The sequence below is a fragment of the Strongylocentrotus purpuratus genome, unplaced genomic scaffold (genome assembly GCF_000002235.5).
Source record: "Strongylocentrotus purpuratus isolate Spur 01 unplaced genomic scaffold, Spur_5.0 spur5_scaffold_1, whole genome shotgun sequence".
Lineage (NCBI taxonomy): Eukaryota > Metazoa > Echinodermata > Echinoidea > Camarodonta > Strongylocentrotidae > Strongylocentrotus > Strongylocentrotus purpuratus.
The window spans coordinates 24,186,241-24,205,555 of record NW_022145594.1 but is presented as its reverse complement, the minus strand read 5'-3'; the positions used below and the strand labels follow the sequence as shown (position 1 = coordinate 24,205,555).

Here is a 19,315-nt window from a genome sequence, read left to right as displayed (position 1 = left end):
TATGAATGATAAGAGATGGAGGGAGATGAAAGAAAGATGAGATAAATGATGAGATGGAGAAAGATAAAAAGAAAATCAACATCAAAAGAAAAGAAGATGGAGGGGGATGTGAAAGAGATGTGAAGATAGGGAGATGGAGGAAGAAAGACAAAACATATCTACATTTGTGCCTTTTCATTTCTCTATTGTTTCCAAGTAATCTACATTAACTTTTGATAATGAAAGACACAAGTACTAGGAGTAAATGAGATGAATCGAGACTCGTCTACCTTTTATTATAGCAAAGAGACCATTCATGAAACAAATTATCATTACACGAGACTGTAATATACATGTGGCAGCTTATGAAAGATTACCGAGATCAAAATTTACAGACAGGATTAAATTGAATGTTGCTGTTTATTTATACGGACATGTGCTACAAAAAAGCCTCGGAATAATTTATGTTCACAACTACAATTAAATAATATAATGTCAGATCTACAACTTACTTGATGAATATCTTAATTTTTTATTCGTTTAATCTCGGTGCCGGTGTAAACTTGATGATCCAAAGACATGCCATGATTAGTATTTGTTTATGAACTAATTAAAAAACTTACAGGTGTACTATTAACTTGTAAAGTTGCTAAAAAAGAGCCACGAGTGTCAAGAAACTCTGGTTTATTATTTAATGAGAATGCAGATATTATGATTTTTATTTGAGTGTGATGATCATAACAGTTTCAACAATAGTGGAGTCTTAAATAGTGCTCATGTTTTGCACATTGTCACTCCTGGGCCCCATATTACAAAGGGTTGATATTAATCGCAACTCTTTGTAAGACGGGGCCCATTTACCTTGCCTGGGTGGAGTGTGGCAAATGTGGACCACAACACCTATAAAACACCTTGTAAGACAAGACTGATATCACAGTAATTAAGCCCTTGTACGTGTTCATAAACTGAGGATAAATGTAACTTTTACACAAGCGCCTGAAAAGAGTCAAGATATCATCACATAAAACATTTTAACTTAACACTATCATAATTATAATTATTCTTTGTACATAAATACAGATATCTGCTTTGGGCCTCTCGCATAAACTTTACAGCAGGGAATTGAAAACCCCCACAGAATGTGAAGCTCAAATTGGTATTTTAATCGGATTTCACTGCAATGAAAAATTACATCTGGGGGGCGTTTCACAGAACTTGTCATCAGTGACAAATTACAGTTTTGTTATAAGCTGATTGGTTATCAGCAGATTTGTCATTGATTTTTGTCATTTGCCATTGAAAAAAGGCTTTGTGAAAACATCTTCATGCAAAACTGCAGTTGATAATCAATCCCATCATAATAAATGATGCACAACTGTTCATTCAAGCCGATCGTATCAATAAATATCTTTGCTAAGATTCTTACCTTCAGATATTTTCATGGATGACAAGGATAGACATTTTCGTAAGGTGTTTTTTTTCTTTTAAAATAAATAACAAAGGTTACTTGCAATAAATGCACTGCCAACTATTATTTCACATGTTCACAATATAACCCTTGTATAAATAAAAGTTGATACCCCTTTCACACCGGATTTATCCATCAAATTCCAGATAGTTCGTCAGGAAAAAAGAATTGACACACAAACGTAAATAGATCTCGATTAATTTCTAGGCCTGTCCGTCACACCGAAGGGTCTATGAACACCAATTAAATAGTGGCCAGACTTTTCATCCGTGTTTCATTTCGACACGCGATAGATGGATTTTGTTTCAAAGAAATTTAACAGGTGCATCCGTTGAATTATTTCCTGTCTGAATGGGGTGTTTATACATTACTACTAGGCATTTATGCAAGAGGTCCATGGGGCCATATTCTGAAAACAATGTTATCTTTTATGTGAATGAAAAACATATGAATTGTCATAAGAAATTAAAATTGCTTGGCACTAACACTAACTATTAGTGCTTGCGGATGTCTTTTTCAACGTAGCCAGCTTTATGCAGACATTAACCAATGATATGTCCATATTTCGACTTGTTATGACAATAAATATTGTTTTATAAAAATATAGCATCGTTTTAAGAACACCACCCCTAGGGCCTTGTAACACAAAGGGTTTCCTATCAATTGCAAATTTGAAATAACGATTCCGATTGCTGATTGGTCATAGCCATTTTGCAAATGATTGTAGACCTCTGTGTTATGGGCCCTGGGGCATGTTTCACAAAGATCCTAAGTCGAACTTGACTATAAGTTGGACTTAAACATTATGGAGAGCCATTTGTAGCCTTAAAATTGCCTTTTCTCTGCATTTTGAATAGGACTTTTGAAATAACTTTTACAAAATATTTTCAATGATGCTAACGGCTTTTCATAACTGTTAAGTCCAACTTAGAGATAAGTTCAACTTAGAATCTTTGTGAAACACCCCCCTGGTTTAGATGGTGGATGGAATGTATCATAGAACTAATCTATCCCCTTCATCCCCTTCTTCAGCCCCTCCCTTCAGTGCGTTGTCGAGCTTGTTCTCTTCCGCAAGACTCTGGAAATGCTGTAGAGGCGGAAAAACAAGAAGCAAACATTCTTATCATTATTATTATTATTATTATCTGTTACGATTTTCATAGTACACTATATTCACAGCGATTACAATAATATGCAATCAAACAATATAATATAGAATTCATGTATAGCAACATATCATTCTTATCATATTTGTATGTATGTCTGTACATCATAATAATAATAGTGTAAACTTATAGAGCACACACACCGTCCAGGGATGCTCATGGCGCTAGCTCGGCAGCAATTCTTAATTTGTCATATTTATTGTCATACAGTGCGTTTTCCGGTTTTCATAACACTACACTCTGATGGGGAAAACGAGTATGGTAAAACCGGTCACTCAAGATATATACTTTTAAGAGGCACTTCTTGATTATTTTGAAATGCAATTATTTTAGGACTTCACTAGTACACCATATCACAGACACTGATAACACGTAGAGCTGTGCATCTCAGATTTAAAATTGTTAAACGATGCCTTTAAAATGAATGCAAAATACTCCCCAAAATTGTATTTAGCTGGATGTAAAGTTGTGCATTTTCCTCTAGACTTACCTGTGAGTTCTTGAATTCTGAGAAGAGCGTAAAGAGCACATGCAGGGCCTGGATCTTGCTCTGGTATACTGGGATGTCCAGGATCGAACAGATCATGTCCACGTACTGACTCAGATCGCAGTCAATGTCCGCTGTAGGTAAACCCACGGTCTTCAAGAGTTCCTCAAACTCAGCAGGCCACTCCTGCATCAGGTCATCAATCTCTGGCATTGTCCTGTAGAAAAGAAATGAACAAATTCTGCTGTATTAAAGCCACACTGTCCTACTTGTAGCTACTTGCGCCCTCTATATAGCAAACAGTGCCTAATCGGTGACCATTGGTCCCCCATGATCCTCTTTTTCTTATGTTAATTGAGAGCTGAGTTGATGAGATAGACACCTGTCATTGACCATGCTGTGTGGTCTAATCCCTCCCAGCCAAACTAGTACACCCGGCCTTTAAAGTTTTCAACATTCTGTAATAACCGTCTCCATCAGCAACAGCCCTGAGCAACACGTCCTGACAGACCCTCTCCAAAAAAAAAGACCTGCCCAACAGTTTGGACCAACAACGCTCTTGCCAGTCTTGATCAACAATACTCCTAACCAAAAGCAAATTCTAAGGTATTTTCAATTCCTAGTCATGAGTACCAAACAGTCAAAATCCACCCTTTCCCCCACCTTCACCGATTAAAATTCTCTCTCTCTCTCTCTCTCTCTCTCTCTCTCCCTCTCTCTACCTCCCTCTCTCTACCTCCCTATCTCTCCCTCTCATGAATATGTATGCATCAAACCATTCCTGTTTAATGAGGGTGAAGTGGATTTAGTCTGTCACATCACACCATAGTAATACATACACTGTATGTAAGGAATTTTCTTTCAGAGAATGGGAAAAGCCTATCATTGGACTGATAAAAACCTATGAAAATATATCAATTCTACAAGCTAGGTACTTACTTTGTGTAATGCACTGTAGGTGGTGGTTTGGACCTGTGTAGATCACTGATGCTTTCTATCCAATTGTTGATTAGCTTGGGGTTCTTGCTCGCTTCCTGGATGCTCCGAACCTGGATGGGACAAACGATGGAAAAGCAGGATAAAATTTACTGTTCCGACAGTCCTCTCTATTATTCTTTCACTCAATCACTTTCTCTTTGTCTCTCCGTCTGATATGTATGATTTTGAGACCCTTGCTAAATGCTGCTATATGTTCTCTTTTCTGTGTCTTCCTACCTCCTAATTCTCACTCGTTCTCTCTCTTCCTCTACCTCCCTCTTCTCTTTTTTGTGTCTTTCTACCTCCTAATTCTCTCTCTCTCTCTCTTCCTCTCCATCCCTCTTGTATGTGTCTTCCTACCTCCTAATTCTCTCTCTCTCTCTTCCTCTCCATCCCTCTTGTATGTGTCTTCCTACCTCCTAATTCTCTCTCTCTCTCTTCCTCTCCATCCCTCTTGTATGTGTCTTCCTACCTCCTAATTCTCTCTCTCTCTCTCTTCCTCTCCATCCCTCTTGTATGTGTCTTCCTACCTCCTAATTCTCTCTCTCTCTCTTCCTCTCCATCCCTCTTGTATGTGTCTTCCTACCTCCTAATTTTCTCTCTCTCTCTTCCTCTCCATCCCTCTTGTATGTGTCTTCCTACCTCCTAATTCTCTCTCTCTCTCTTCCTCTCCATCCCTCTTGTATGTGTCTTCCTACCTCCTAATTCTCTCTCTCTCTCTTCCTCTCCATCCCTCTTGTATGTGTCTTCCTACCTCCTAATTCTCTCTCTCTCTCTCTCTTCCTCTCCATCCCTCTTGTATGTGTCTTCCTACCTCCTAATTCTCTCTCTCTCTCTTCCTCTCCATCCCTCTTGTATGTGTCTTCCTACCTCCTAATTCTCTCTCTCTCTCTTCCTCTCCATCCCTCTTGTATGTGTCTTCCTACCTCCTAATTCTCTCTCTCTCTCTTCCTCTCCATCCCTCTTGTATGTGTCTTCCTACCTCCTAATTCTCTCTCTCTCTCCCTCTCTCTCCCTCCCTCTCTCTCCCTCTCTCTCTCTTTCTCTCTCCCTCTCTCTTCTCTTTTCTGTGTCTTCCTACCTCTCTCTCTTCCCCATACCCTCTTGCAAGTCAATCAATACTTACCGTCATAGCCTTGCTCGTAGTTTGTTTAGAGATGGCCCTCAGCTGCAGGTCTAGTACTGTAGGATCAGATTGCTTGGCGCAGGGTTCATCCAGGACCGTAAGACCAAGAGATTCTTCTTCACCATCGGGTCGAGGGATCTGTCGTTGAATAAAACAGTGAAACCATAAGCTACAATGACAAGATAACAAGCATGATACAGTCAAACCTGCTTTAGTGACCACCTGTCTACAAAGGCCACATTTGTTGTTTCCCTTAAAAGGAACCTGTCTACAAAGACCACCTGTCTACGGGCCACTTTTTGTGTTTCCCTTGGGCGGTCGCTATAGACAGGTTTGACTGTATATATATATATATATCAAAAAATAATATCGCTAGTGATATTCCTTTGACAATGTATGGTCAACAAGGAATCTAAAAGATCACGACGTTTCATGCGCCGCTGCATAACTTAGTCAGGTGATAAAATATATTTCACTAGCGATATTATTTTTGATACTACATCCGCAGTGAGTAATATATTTAGCATGATAATTGAACATGTTCGTAGCCAAGGAATGATGCAAATTTAGTGGAGGATTGAAGTGCAGATGTCTATTTCTAACCATCATATTATGACCCAAAATTTATCCAAGCCATTATAATATGGTGCTTAAGCCTTCAAGGAATCCTTCCCACCAGGGAAGTGTTTCACAAAGACTAAGATCGACTTTAGTTGGACTTGAGCTATGGCAGGCTGTTCATGCCACTGGTTGCTCTCACCATTCCTGGCATTGGTTTCTCAGGGGATGTTCAAATCGTAGTCTCAAATCTATATAATTCACATTTTTTGACAGTTCATTATTGAAGGAACAAATATTATCTAAAGATCATAATTGAGAGACCAATGGTGAGAGCAACTAGTGGCATGAATGACTTCCCTAGTAGTTTTGTGTGTTGAGAAAATATATTTTTTCCCTATTTTTTCCCTATTTTTTCCCTATTTTCTGGAAATGCAGACTATTTTTTCCCTATTTCCTTCAAGAAAATAGGAAAAAAATAGGGCTATTTTTTTCCTATTTTCAAGTACAAACTATTTTTTTCACCTATATTTTTTTTCAGACAATTTTTTTCTTATTTCCTATAAAAAAACAGGAAAAAAATAGTCCTATTTTTTTCCTATTTTCAAGTACAAACTATTTTTTCCCTATTTTTTTCACCTATATTTTTTTTCAGACTATTTTTTTCCTATTTCCTTTAAGAAAACAGGAAAAAAATAGTCCTATTTTTTTCCTATTTTCAAGCACAAACAATTTTTCCCCCATTTTTTTTACCTTCAACTTTTGTGGACTATTTAATTCCTATTTTTTTAAAGAAAATAGGAAAAAAATAGTTCTATTTTTTCCTATTCTCGAGTACCAAACTATTTTTTCCCTATTTTTTCACCTTCATCTTTTTCAGACTATTTTTTGCCTATTTTCTCCAAAAAAATATGAAAAAAATAGGACTATTTTTTCCCTATTTTTTCATCTTAATCTTTTTCAGACTATTTTTTCCCTATTTTTTCACCTTTATCTTTTTCAGACTTCTTTTTACCTATTTGCGAGTACTATTTTCTTCCTATTTTTTGCACTTAAATTTTTTATGACATGATACAAATTTGTAAACTATTTTTTGTCTATTTTCTAAACTTGCATATTTTCATTGTTTATGACTGGCATCCTATTCAAAAAGCCCGCTTCTCCTGCCATTATCTCTGTTGTTCATTTTGCGACTTATTGGTGGTTTTTAGGTTTTAGCTGTGGGGTCACATATTGAATAGTGAGCTCAAAGATGACCATAAATAAACAATGTGTAAAAAGAAAATGTACGAAATTTCAATTTTGTTCCTTTATTAATATTCTTGATTTTATTTACAAATTATAGTAGTGACTAGTGCACTCAAAGATAACCATACATAAACCATGTGTAAAAAGAAAATGTACACATAGAAATTTCAACCAAAAAAAATCTCCTTTATTAATAGAAAAAAAGTATTCGATCGAGATATTCCCGTTCTATGTGTGTGCAAAGTTTCAACGTAGAGGACAGTACGCAAGTACGTAATTTGAAAATTACCCGTTATTTTTTTTCCCCACTGGCACTGCTGTACGCATCGGACTATTGCTGATTTTCGTTCATCAAACGTCTCCAAATCACACCAAAATGTCTTCCAGCAATTATTCTAGCGATGAAATTTCATCAAGAGATAGTGACTCCTCATACTCCGATGCCTCCTTATCCCATTTTAGTGATTCTTCCCAAGAAAATGAGCCCGACAAATGTTCAAAATATTACTAGTCCCATTCGTAGAGAAATGAGTTTGTTGTCGAATGACGGAACATCGACGAGCGGAACTGGCCCCAGAAAACAGCTGAAAAGGTACGTTTATTTCTGAAACTTAATTATATTATGATATATATATTTTTATTGTGTCTGTTGTTGAATATAATGCTACTTCATAGACATAGTAGGCCTATAGAATGTTATTTTACGTATCAATATTCCCATGTAGTGTTGAGCCTGAGGTTGTAACTTAGACTACAAAACTTCTGAGTGAAGTGTACGTAGGCCTAGTGCATCTCCAAGTGCAGTGTAGTGTCTGTTAGTGAATGAGTGAATGTAAACAAACGTGATTACAATAAATCCACATAGAAATTTCAGATTTTGTACCATTACTACGTCTGTCAATTATATTGCCTTGCATGATATAAATGTTTTGATGTGGTTTTAGGCTAAATTTTATCTCTCAAATTATTTTTCTAGGAATCAGAAAACACAACCTGCTAAAGCACCACGCAAGAAGAAGAGCAAGTCTTCCAAGTCCGAGAGTGCATGTGTCTGCGAGGTATGTCCTTACTAAGTAGAAATCTAAATCTATTGTTGATAATTTTTTGGGTTTATTTATTTCATGTTTGTTAGTTAAGATCTGACATCAAAATATTAGAGTAGTTTACCTCATCATTATGCTAGATTAGAACAATAATTTGCAGGTGGCACAATTTCTACCTAGATCTACATTATTTTTCTCTTTCCTTTTTATTTTTTCTTCAACAAATTGTCCCTTTACTATTTTCTTTTCTCTGTTTTATGTTTTATTTTATGTATGTTCACCCAATATATCTAAGAATAAAATAACTCTAATTAATTGCCTACCTGAGTGGTTTACATTTCATGCACCTTGACAGCTCTTTGATGACTCCGTTGTTTCACCATCCGTTCGTCGTCAGCCTGGCATCTTTTTTGCTATCATACTTTTGTACACACATGTTCTGTGCCTTTGAATTTTTCATTATGAAATACATAAATACTTGTACTAAGTATTAATTGCATGTTCATAAATGTACCAATGCATAATTATTCTAACCCCTAACTCACATTTCATTTATATCTTTACAGATCCATTGAAACTAATCAAGCTACAATGTACATGTAACGTACAACCACCATTCGATGCCTGTGAACAGCATGACCAACATCTGTATCCTTTACATTAGTATTTGTTTCCATTTTATTATGTAATTATTATGTCTAATCATTGAGATTCATAGGCAAGTACAACATGTATGTGTACACAATGAGTGCCTGCATATTGTGAAGATAAAGGACCATAAGACCATTACTTATGATACATGGTAATTAATGATGGTAGGCCTATACTTTGTAAAACTATTTGAAAATAGTAGCATGTAAGTCTGTCATTTTCTTGTTTATATATATCTCAATGACATGACATGTCATTGATTTTGTAGTAAGTGTTTCTAGATTATGATGATTGTATTAAAATTTTGATAGTTCAATTGAGATTGAGAAAATTATGTAACATGTCAACTGTACTATAGAGCATGCATGCATTGTTGAAAAATCTGTTTTATGATTTATTTTATTTTGTTATCTTTGTAAATAACGAGAAAAAAAAATTATTTGTCATGATTTTCTTGAGGTTTGAAAATGTGATTACATTATTAAGAGCACTTTGCAATTAAATTGTAATAAAAGAGACAGAAAACAACACTCTCATGTCCAGAATACTGCTTTATTTGGTTACTAATGAGGGAGAGAGCTTGTGATCGCCTGGCATATCCACATCGGCTCAGTAATAGTCCTGAAACTCACCTGAATACTTTATTTGAACAAAAATAGAAAGCTACATTCAAGGTGGATGATATTTTTTTAAGGCGGAGGCATATAGGAGACGCAGTCGCATTTGTCTTGTTCAGGGAAAAAATTAATATTTATTTTTCGGGGGCTACTTTTCAAGCTTGCCTGCATGAAAATAACATTCTAAAATCTGTTTTGCATTGAACTCTATGCAAATTTATGGGGCTCATTTCTGATTTTCGGGGGCTCTTTTGGGCATTTCGGGGGCTAAATCGCCCCGAGCCCCCGTGTATTTTTTTCACTGGTCTTGTTTTTTTTTTAGAGTAATCATAGCAAACCATGAACAACTCTATTACTACAACATGTACACTACAATACTTAACCAAAGATTGTAAATATCAGTTAAGTTCTTTTATTTATTTGCTTATATGAACACACATACTATACTAAACTCATGTCATTGTGTTTACCTCTCGAAAATAAATTACATGTATTTTATTTGACACATTCCCTTTTATTATTTTTGTTTGTTACAATCCACTGCCATTATAACGAGGTGCTCGGGACCAAGCCAATTTCCTTGTTAAAATGAAATCATGTTATACTCAAGTTACTGAACACATTGGTTTGTTTAAAATTGGGACTGATGAGAATTGCCTGATAATAAAATCTTGGTGTATCCATGTTCGTTATAATAGGAGTGGACTGTATAACATTTTCCATATACCCATTGACTATTTTAAATGTTCTACTGAATGGATTGGACTGAAAGGATGAAGTGAATTTGGCAAACTGAGTAGGTGCATCGATGCAGAGAAAAGAGCTGTAGGAGTAGGGTGACTATTCTACAGTGGAAACTTTTGACAATGAGGTCATGTGCAACCAAGAAATCTTAACCCCCAAAAGCTGTTAAATTACCTTGTCATTTCAGGTATAACTGATCTCTTTATATCAAGTTTGCACTGTATGATTTAATTGAATGTACAGAGTCGTTGACTGGATGTGTGAGATGGTAGTGCTTGAGAAATCCATGAAAGTAAAGGATGAGTGATCCCCCCCCCTATTTCCTGACTATTTTTTTCATATTTCCTTACTATTTTTTTTTCCTATTTTCTTACTATTTTCCCCTATTTTCTTACTATTTTTTTCCTATTTTCTTACTATTTGTTTTCCTATTTCCTTACTATTTTTTTCCTATTTTCTTACTATTTTCCCCTATTTTCTTACTATTTTTTTTCTATTTTCTTACTATTTTTCCCTATTTTCTTACTATTTTTTTCCTATTTTCTTACTATTTTTTTTCCTATTTCCTTACTATTTTTTCCTATTTTCTTACTATTTTTTTCCTATTTTCTTACTATTTTTTTCCTATTTCCTCACTATTTTTTTCCTATTTCCTCACTATTTTTCACTGTCCACTAGCACCTAGTTATCACTATTTTTTTACTATTTTCTTCACCATTTTCTACACTATTTTTTCCTTATTTTTTTCCTATTTTCAGGTCTGAAAAATAGGAAAAAAATAGGAAAAAAATAGAAAAAATTGTTTCAAACCTATTTTTTTCCTATTTCCAAAAGTATTTTTTCCCTATTTTTTCCTTTAAAAAAAATAGGGAAAAAATAGAAAAAAAACATATTTTCGGGACTATTTTCCCCCTATTTTTCCCCTATTTTTTCCTAATTTTTTTACGACTGGGGTTACCATAGTTCATGTCCAACTTAAGTCGATCTAATAAAAAAATAAAAAATGATCTAAAGATCATAATTGAGAGACCAATGGTGAGAGCAACTTGTGGGCATGAATGGCCTACCATAGTTCAAGTCCAACTTAAGTCGATCTTAGTCTTAGTAAAACACCCCTAGGTACCCATTATCTTCACCTGGGTGGAGAGTGGCAAATTGCATTCAAAAGATGTTCAACATTACCTTGATGAAGGCATCAATATCGCCGACAGCAGGGATGTAGTCTGGGATGAAAGGCTTGAGTTTGTGATCTAGTTCAATGGTCTGCGGTGTGTATCGGGTGATATACTGGAACAGTTCCTTGATCTCCGATGTAACGGCCAGGTTCTCGTATTCAGCAGGATCGTAAGCTCTGTATTGAAGGGTACAACCGTGGATCAACATACAGTGAATTACCTACTTTGAGGTAGGACCAGTGAGTCTACTACCCACTTATTAGTAGTCTATTCCCATTTGGTCTTCACCCAGCCCGTCTACTATCCGCATGTTCTGTTCTCCAATTAGTCTACTTCCCATTTGGTATATCGATCATTTAGTTTAATTCCCAGTTTGTCTAATGCCCATTTCGTCTACCATCCATAAGGTCTAACAATCATTACATGGCAATAAACCAAAACATCTTGATGGAAATGATAAGAAATGATAAGATTTAACACACATGTCCTTATTCTGCCATGTCACTTGAAACCCATGTTTCAAGTGACAAGAAATTGGGGGGATTGTGTTAAACTGGCCAATTGTAATCTTCGTAATATCCGTGCAATTAGGCAATATCTCTCACCTCAATCCACCCAACAGTTAGTACATGCTTTTGTTACTTCGCACCTTGATAATTGCAATTCATTACTCTTTCGGCTACCCGCCAACCAAATTAACCGATTGCAAAAAGTTCAGAATGCTGCTGCTCGCCTTGTAACTAACACCAGAAGATCATCACATATCACTCCTATCTTGAAATCTCTCCACTGGCTCCCTGTTCAACAGCGTGTGATCTATAAAATTCTACTCTTAACCTATCGTGCACTAAATGATCTAGCTCCAGAATATATTTCATCCCTTCTATCACCACACTCCGCAGGTCGTTCTGGTTTATGTTCATCACATAATATTAGACTTAAAGAAATACGTAACAAAAGAAATTGGGGGGATAGAGCATTTGCATCAGCAGCTCCTTCTTTGTGGAATAAGTTACCTTTCTCTATTCAGACGGCCAACACTCTCTCTACTTTCAAAACTGGGCTTAAAACTCACCTGATGCTCAATGCATATTGTTAAATTTCAATGTTCTTTTTTGCGAAACAAACAATAACACTGTGCCACATTGTGTGTACCTTGGCACCATGAACTTGTATGATCTAATGCAAGTTAACATTTAATATTTTTTTAATTTTAAGTATGTTGAATATTAATTTAAATTATTTATATGCGCCTTAAGCATCTCTAGAGATGGATATGTTGCGCTTTATAAATATTGTTATTATTATTATTATTATTATCGAATTCTTCCAAAATCCTTCCAAAATCGCATCGTATAGAGTGCAGTGGACAATCAGACCCCTGTTGACATTGACCCCTGTCTCTAGTCTTCATTATCCAGACTTACCCTGGGTTTTATGCAATCCTTTTTTCTTCTTCATACTCCTTAACCATTTCCCTACAGAATGCCAGGGAAAGTTTTATGAGGTTAATCTTTTATTCTACCCATACACAATTTTGTTTTCAGAAGACTTATACACTTTAATGAAAATATGTGGAGAACTTTCGTTTCAGACGGTCAATTTCCTTTGATCCTGTTGAAATGGAACACTAGTCTACATCAACCAGACTTACCCTTCTAACCTAGACCCTGCATTGTCCTCTTCATCCTCCTCATCGTCACTGGATCCAGAGTCATCATCGTCATCATCATCATCGTCGTCATCATCGTCATCATCTTCATCGGAAGCCTCCGGTCTTTGCAAAGCTAGAGGCTGCTGGGCTTGGGAAATGGGCTGCAAAAATCGATATCAAATCAAGATTAAAGGTAATACAAAGTTTTGGTTTGGGGTCATGAATTTGGTTCAAATGAACATATTGGAAGCATATGTGATCCTACAATATTCAGTGATTATTGTCCCTGTTGAAATTGAGTCTCAAGTTATGAAATTGTAAATCATAAACTCTTATAGCTCCTTCTCAAGGTCAAGATATTTATTAAGCCATTAAACAATGTTTTTTGACTAAAATTGACCGATTTGTTATTCTCGTTTGGAAATTATATATGACAAAACATATTCTGAGATTTTTATGCTCTCAGCTACCACTGTAAGGCTGTACCGGTAAGCGCTATTAGAAATTTATCCAAATATACCGGGAGCACTGGTAAGTGTTGATTTTCCATTTTTCTTGAAAGCAGAAGTGTTTTAGGAGCTAAATTTTCTAGTGTTTATAGTACATCCACAGGGGAATCCAAATATATCAAAATTGTAAAGAATCACTATCCACCCAATTTTCAAAATTTCCCAAAACTTTGTATTACCTTTAATGCTTTTCATTTTCTATTTCAACCAATCTGAAACATTTCTTTCCTTTCTGGCCTTTATTGGCAGTGAAACATTGAACTGCAGGGAGCTGTTTCACAAAGCCTTTTTCCAATGACAAATGACAATAATCAGTGACGAATCTGCTGATAACCAATCAGAAGCAGGGATTTCACTAGCTTATATAAACAAAAACTGTCATTTGTCACTGATGACAAGTTTTGTGAAATACTCCAGTGGCATTTGCTCCAAGGTGAGGATTGCATTTGGGCTTTTGGATAGCTTTAGTATGTTTTGGGGTCGCTCAGCGCGAAAAATTAATCACACAAAATTTAACAGCGTGTACTATATATCATTCTTATATATCCCATGACAGGGAAATTTTTTTTTTTTTTTTTTTTTTGGGGGGGGGGGGGGGGGGGGCTACTTAATTTTCAAGCTTGCCAGCATGAAAATAACATTCTAAACTTTGTTTTACAATGAACTCTATGCAAATTTACGGGGGTTCTATTCTGCTTTTGGGGGCATTTCGGGGGCTATTTCGCCCCAAGCCCCCATGTATATTTTTTTCACTGTCCCATGATGTGATGTGCACACATTTGAAGTACATGTGCATTCCAAGCTCTAAAGCCTTGGTTTCTACATTTCTACAGGAGGTCAAGAAATGTTAGTATGGGAGAACAACAAAAGAAATCCTTCAAGCAGAAAGAACTTCTCTCGAGGCTAAATAAGATGAACAAACTTGTCAGTTATTTGACGAGCAAAACACAACACAGCAAATTGAATTAAGTTCACCAAGGAACATCCTTGAAATGTTCATAAACGTTCATGCAGTTAATTTTGAGATAGACATCTATAAAGACCCACTCCAATGAAAATTGAACTTATACCAATGGAGGGTTGAATGGACGTAGAACAAGTTTAAAGGAATACAAAATATGTTCCTTTCAGTATTGCACAAAAGCAAATTAGAATCTCATTTTCCGCACCTCTCCATATTACGGGTCAACAGGGGTCAAATCTATATGGTAGCTGAGGCAATGAGCCGTGCTTAATTAAATGCAAAGCCATTGTGAATATGCGTACTCCACTTAAGATGATGTTATCACATCAATTTTTTAGTTTTCAGAAAGCTGTCACTCCTATGACAGACAATAAAATGGCAGATATTCTGCCAAAACAAACTTCTTAAACATCCTTCAATTTTTGTTTTGTAAATGTAATACATGTAGAAATGATAATTATCATTCAAGATAACTTTAATTTAAAAAACATGTCTACACCGTACTACAGACTCTACAATTAGCAGTTTGCTTTCTCTACAAATGGAGAAGGTAGCTTCTAATTAGTAATTCAATCAAAAAAAGCAGCATGCATGCAAAGCTGAAAAACCTAATGATTTTTAGAAAAAAAATCAATTCTAATCTGCCTCAAAATTGCTAATAATATTACAAAATTAAGATTAAGGTACACTGTATGTACTAATCTACAGAACATAGAATTCTCCACACTGATCCACACTGTATGTCGGGATTCAACACTATAAACAGGCGTGTGATACATGGGTGCCCGAAATATATGTCTGGACCCCTAAGATTTTGAAGTTGGTTGGTTGGTTATTTTATCTGACCGCTAAGAAAGCATGAGTGTTTACACTAGGGCTCATGCATACGGATTGGCAAAGGTCAATCTGGGTCCCCATTACAAAAAAAGTTAGTGAGAAGCTCTGCTTTGTGTTGAAAGAATGAACTGTGAAAAGGAACACAATTGCTTGCTTTTTGAATGATGTTAGGAGCAACACAACTATTAATTAATTGATTTATATATCCCCAAATACCTCCAGATGTGCATTCTCTTCTAGGTTAACATCAGGCGACTAGACAAAACAAAAACATACAGATACATAAAGAACGTCTCACATGATACACTACGGTACACAGTACATGACGTACATATATTTCGATCTTGTCCCAAGCTTCTCGATCCCCCCCCCCCCCCAAATTATTATGTCATACAGACTCATACCAATACCCAATAATTAAGACAAAATGCCCAAGGGAAACAAATTAATCAGGTGTCATTTATACCCTTTGTCTAACTTATTTCAATGAAAAGTATCATTTTAAAGGACACCAAAATACAGTATTTCTAGATTGGTGGTCTTTTCTAAACAGGTGGTTGCTAAAGCATGCTTTTTATCAAGTATGTGGAACTTAAGAAAGTGAAAAAAGATGTTCAATCTCCCTACAAAAATGTATCAGCAACTGAGCATGGATAATAATATACAGTCAAACCTGCTTTAGTGACCACCTGTCTAAGACCACAATTTTTGTTTCCATGGAAAACGATTTCACATTGAAACATGGACTAAAGGAACCTGTCTAGAAAGACCACTGCTTTTGTTTCCCTTGGGCAGTGGCTATAGACAAGTTTGACTGTATATGGATACCAATGCCTACTTTCATCCAGCACAAATAATTTGGTCCATTTAGACCATTTCCTCTGAAAAGAAACAAGCTCAGATCAGCTTAGCATTGGACAGCTTTGAAAGATGTTTGAAAAATTCTGATTTATAGTTCAAAGTAAAAATCTGCTTGAAAAGAAAAATAGTTCCAGAAAAAAAGTAGAAAATATGAAACTGCCTAAAGAAGAAAGACTCACTTAGGAAATTAACCAAACAAATTTGGTAAACCTCAGGGGAAAAAATTTTTACACAATTTTGGGGGCTACTTTTCAAGCTTGCTTGCATGAAAACAACAAAACTATTTATTAATTTGTTTTGTATTGAACTCTATGCGAATTTCAGGGGTTCTTTTATGACTTTCGGGGGCTCTTTTTGGCATTTTGGGGGCGAATTTGCCCCAAGCCCAAGTGTATTTTTTCCCCTGGTAAACATTGAATAATTTTGGAGTGAATTTGGGTAATTACCTTGTTCTCCATGGGCCCTGTCTCAAAGTCATCACTCTGTTCCGTCATGGCTGGTGAGATGCCTCTGTTCTGACCTGGATAAGCCAATGAAACATAACATCAGAATAGACAAGTGCCTCTTCAGGGGAGTGTTTCACAAAGACTAAGATCGACTTTATGTTTTGACTAATTTTTGCAGGGAAACTGCCTACTAATTGATATATTTGGTAAATTATCATATCGATACGGCCTGGATAGATATCCCGTAGTCCCATATACATCTTTCTGTGTACAGTACGTGTATCTTTACCAAATTTCTTATCATTTCGCTGATTCCAGAACCTTGCAGTACACACTAATACTTATAATTAAGCTAGATGATCAACCTTTTCTGATCGATTCCACAACTTTTCTGTCACTATGCAATCGCCTGATCAGGGGGGCGTTTCACAAAACTTGTGATCAGTGACAAATGACAGTTTTTGTTATAAACTTCTGAAATCCGTGCTTCTGATTGGTTATCAGCAGATTTGTCACTGATTTTCTGTAATTTGTCATTGAAAAAATGCTTTATGAAACTTTATCTTTAAACACCTGCTTCACACTCTTCAGGCTCTGAACAGACCATGTGACATGCAATAAGATTTTAATAGCGTTACCTAGCAGTCCACCTGGCAGTGCACCTGGCTGCCGAGGGCTGGGGGAGTAGAGGGATGCGACTTCTTCTGCGTCAGGAACTTCTAGCGATTCATCATAAGGTTGGTTACTCACAATTCTAGTCTGTAATATCAAAGACACAAAAAGGAACACCATCTATCACAACAGATAAAGACAACTTTCAACTACTTTTAAACAAATCCTGAGGCTGCCCAGGGCTACACGGGTAATAGAGTGATGCAACTGTTTCTGTGAAAGGAACTTGGTTATAGCGATTCATCCGAAAGTAGGTTAATTCTACTCACGATTCTAGTCTGAAATGTAAAAAATATTACAGGTAATTTTTTTGGACTCCTTTATTAGTTTATAAAAAGATCTCTGCAAATTCAGTTCATTGATTGAAAATGCAAATAGTCTAGAGGTTATCCTCGTTTTTGCAGACGATCCCTATTCTCAGACCAGCACCCCTACTGTTTTACTGATCAGTTTGATTACTATTTGACTCTCATATCATAAAAAATATTGCAGAAGCAAGCAGACTCTTATTTTATCTTGTTTTGTTGCTTGTCTTTTCTTTTTTAAATTCAACATCATGTATGAATGTGCACACAAAATGAGGCACACAAAATGAGGCACAATGCTGTCAACACATTCATTTGTCAATCCCATGGCCTGGACACTGGACATGTCAGTCAGAAGAATCATGACATTTATTATTGACAAATGACAATGTGATTAATGCCATGGCATGATGAATGAATGAAAATGACTACTATAGAATCTAGACCCTAATTTCTGAATCAATAAAGACAATAACATGTTTGATTTGGTCAACAGGAATAGCGATTCAGTATTATTGGATCTTTCCGGATTTTTAAATGAACTGACTTTGACAATATTGAATTTAAAAGCTCATCAATTGCAATCCATTTAATCTCTGCTCAGCTCAACTCAGTCCGACGAGCGACATCGCGTTGTTTAGCAACGCAACGCTCGTGCGAAATGGAGCCACAGCTTACCGCCGCCACAACGGAGCAAGTCTCTGTCTGCCCCACGCCAAGTTAAATTTGAATTTTTACGAATCTAATGAAATTCAACACAATTTCATGAATTCAGAACGTACATAGAATAAAGATGATCATAATACGACAATGACATTGGTGATAAAACAAAAGAATTGTACATACTCCTTGCTTTTCGTCGTCAGAGTCATCCGCCATCAGAGCAAGATCGCTCTTCGCTTGCAGGAATTTATCTCTCGCGAGAAACGTGTAGTCTCGTAAATTACGAGATTATGGTTTGTCGACTCTCACTGGACGCGGGGGGAGGGGGGGGGGGTATTATTATTATAATTAACTGTTTCTAAATAGGAAAAGAAATATACCGCCAACCGAATATGATACTATAAACCAGATTGAACAAGATAAATTAGATGCAAGTCAACACTTTTACGTAATTCATCAGCGCTTCACTTCAAAAAGTTTAACAAGTAGGCACTTTTATTGGTATATTGTTTTTGTTTTTATGCATTGCCTGAAATTGGGAACTAATTCGGTTATTTCCTTTTGATTTTGAGTCTATACTTTTTTGGGGGGTACTAGATGTAGCGAGACGACAAAATGGGTTAACACGAATTATTTGTAATTACGTGTATTATCTATGTGAGATGCCCTCTTACCCTCACACTCACTGTTTCTAAATTTCATAAGCCTATAGGCAATATTTGTGTTTCCCCAGAAGCGGCCCTCACGGGGAGGGGGGGGGGGGGGGGGGCAGTTCCCCAACTTGTTCAAGTACCCCAAAAGTGCCCCTTTTTATATAGAAAAAAAAAATTCCCCTTTGACTTTGTAAGACGGTGCCCCTTTTACTTTGACAAGTGCCCCTATTACTTTGATCTCTGATAAGTGCCTTTTTATTTTGCACGTGCCCCTTTTCCTACAACAAGATTCCATTTTCCTTTGCAATAAGCGTCCATTTTAACCTTTAGTAAGTGCCCCTTTTCAGCTACGGGAAGTTACTCCTTTTCATTTCAGATAAGTGACCCTTCACCTCCGATAATTGCCCCTATCCAAATCTGAGAGATGCTCATTTTATTTTGACAAGTGCCCCTTACTCTCCTGATAAATTCTCTTTTCATCTTTGATGAGTGCCCCTTTACACCTTTATTA

The 19,315-nt window shown here is 36.3% G+C and overlaps 1 protein-coding gene across 2 annotated transcripts; it reads right to left on the bottom strand.

Annotated features, from left to right (window-relative positions):
• Nucleotides 1–1,527: 1,527 nt before the first annotated feature.
• LOC763178 (intraflagellar transport protein 46 homolog) lies at nucleotides 1,528–18,413 on the bottom strand. Of its 2 annotated transcripts, XM_030977861.1 has the most exons (10): nucleotides 18,335–18,413; nucleotides 17,150–17,270; nucleotides 16,512–16,585; nucleotides 15,421–15,459; nucleotides 12,895–13,055; nucleotides 11,248–11,416; nucleotides 5,205–5,342; nucleotides 4,040–4,149; nucleotides 3,104–3,317; nucleotides 1,528–2,534 (listed from the first exon to the last, which is right to left on the bottom strand). In XM_030977861.1, the coding sequence occupies exons 1-10, from the start codon at nucleotides 18,365–18,367 to the stop codon at nucleotides 2,442–2,444; spliced, it is 1,152 nt and encodes a 383-aa protein (XP_030833721.1). In that variant the 5' UTR covers nucleotides 18,368–18,413; the 3' UTR covers nucleotides 1,528–2,441. The 2 variants fall into 2 exon arrangements, with proteins under 2 accessions (XP_030833721.1, XP_030833722.1); XM_030977862.1 differs by lacking the exon at nucleotides 15,421–15,459.
• Between the last annotated feature and the right edge of the window lie 902 nt (nucleotides 18,414–19,315).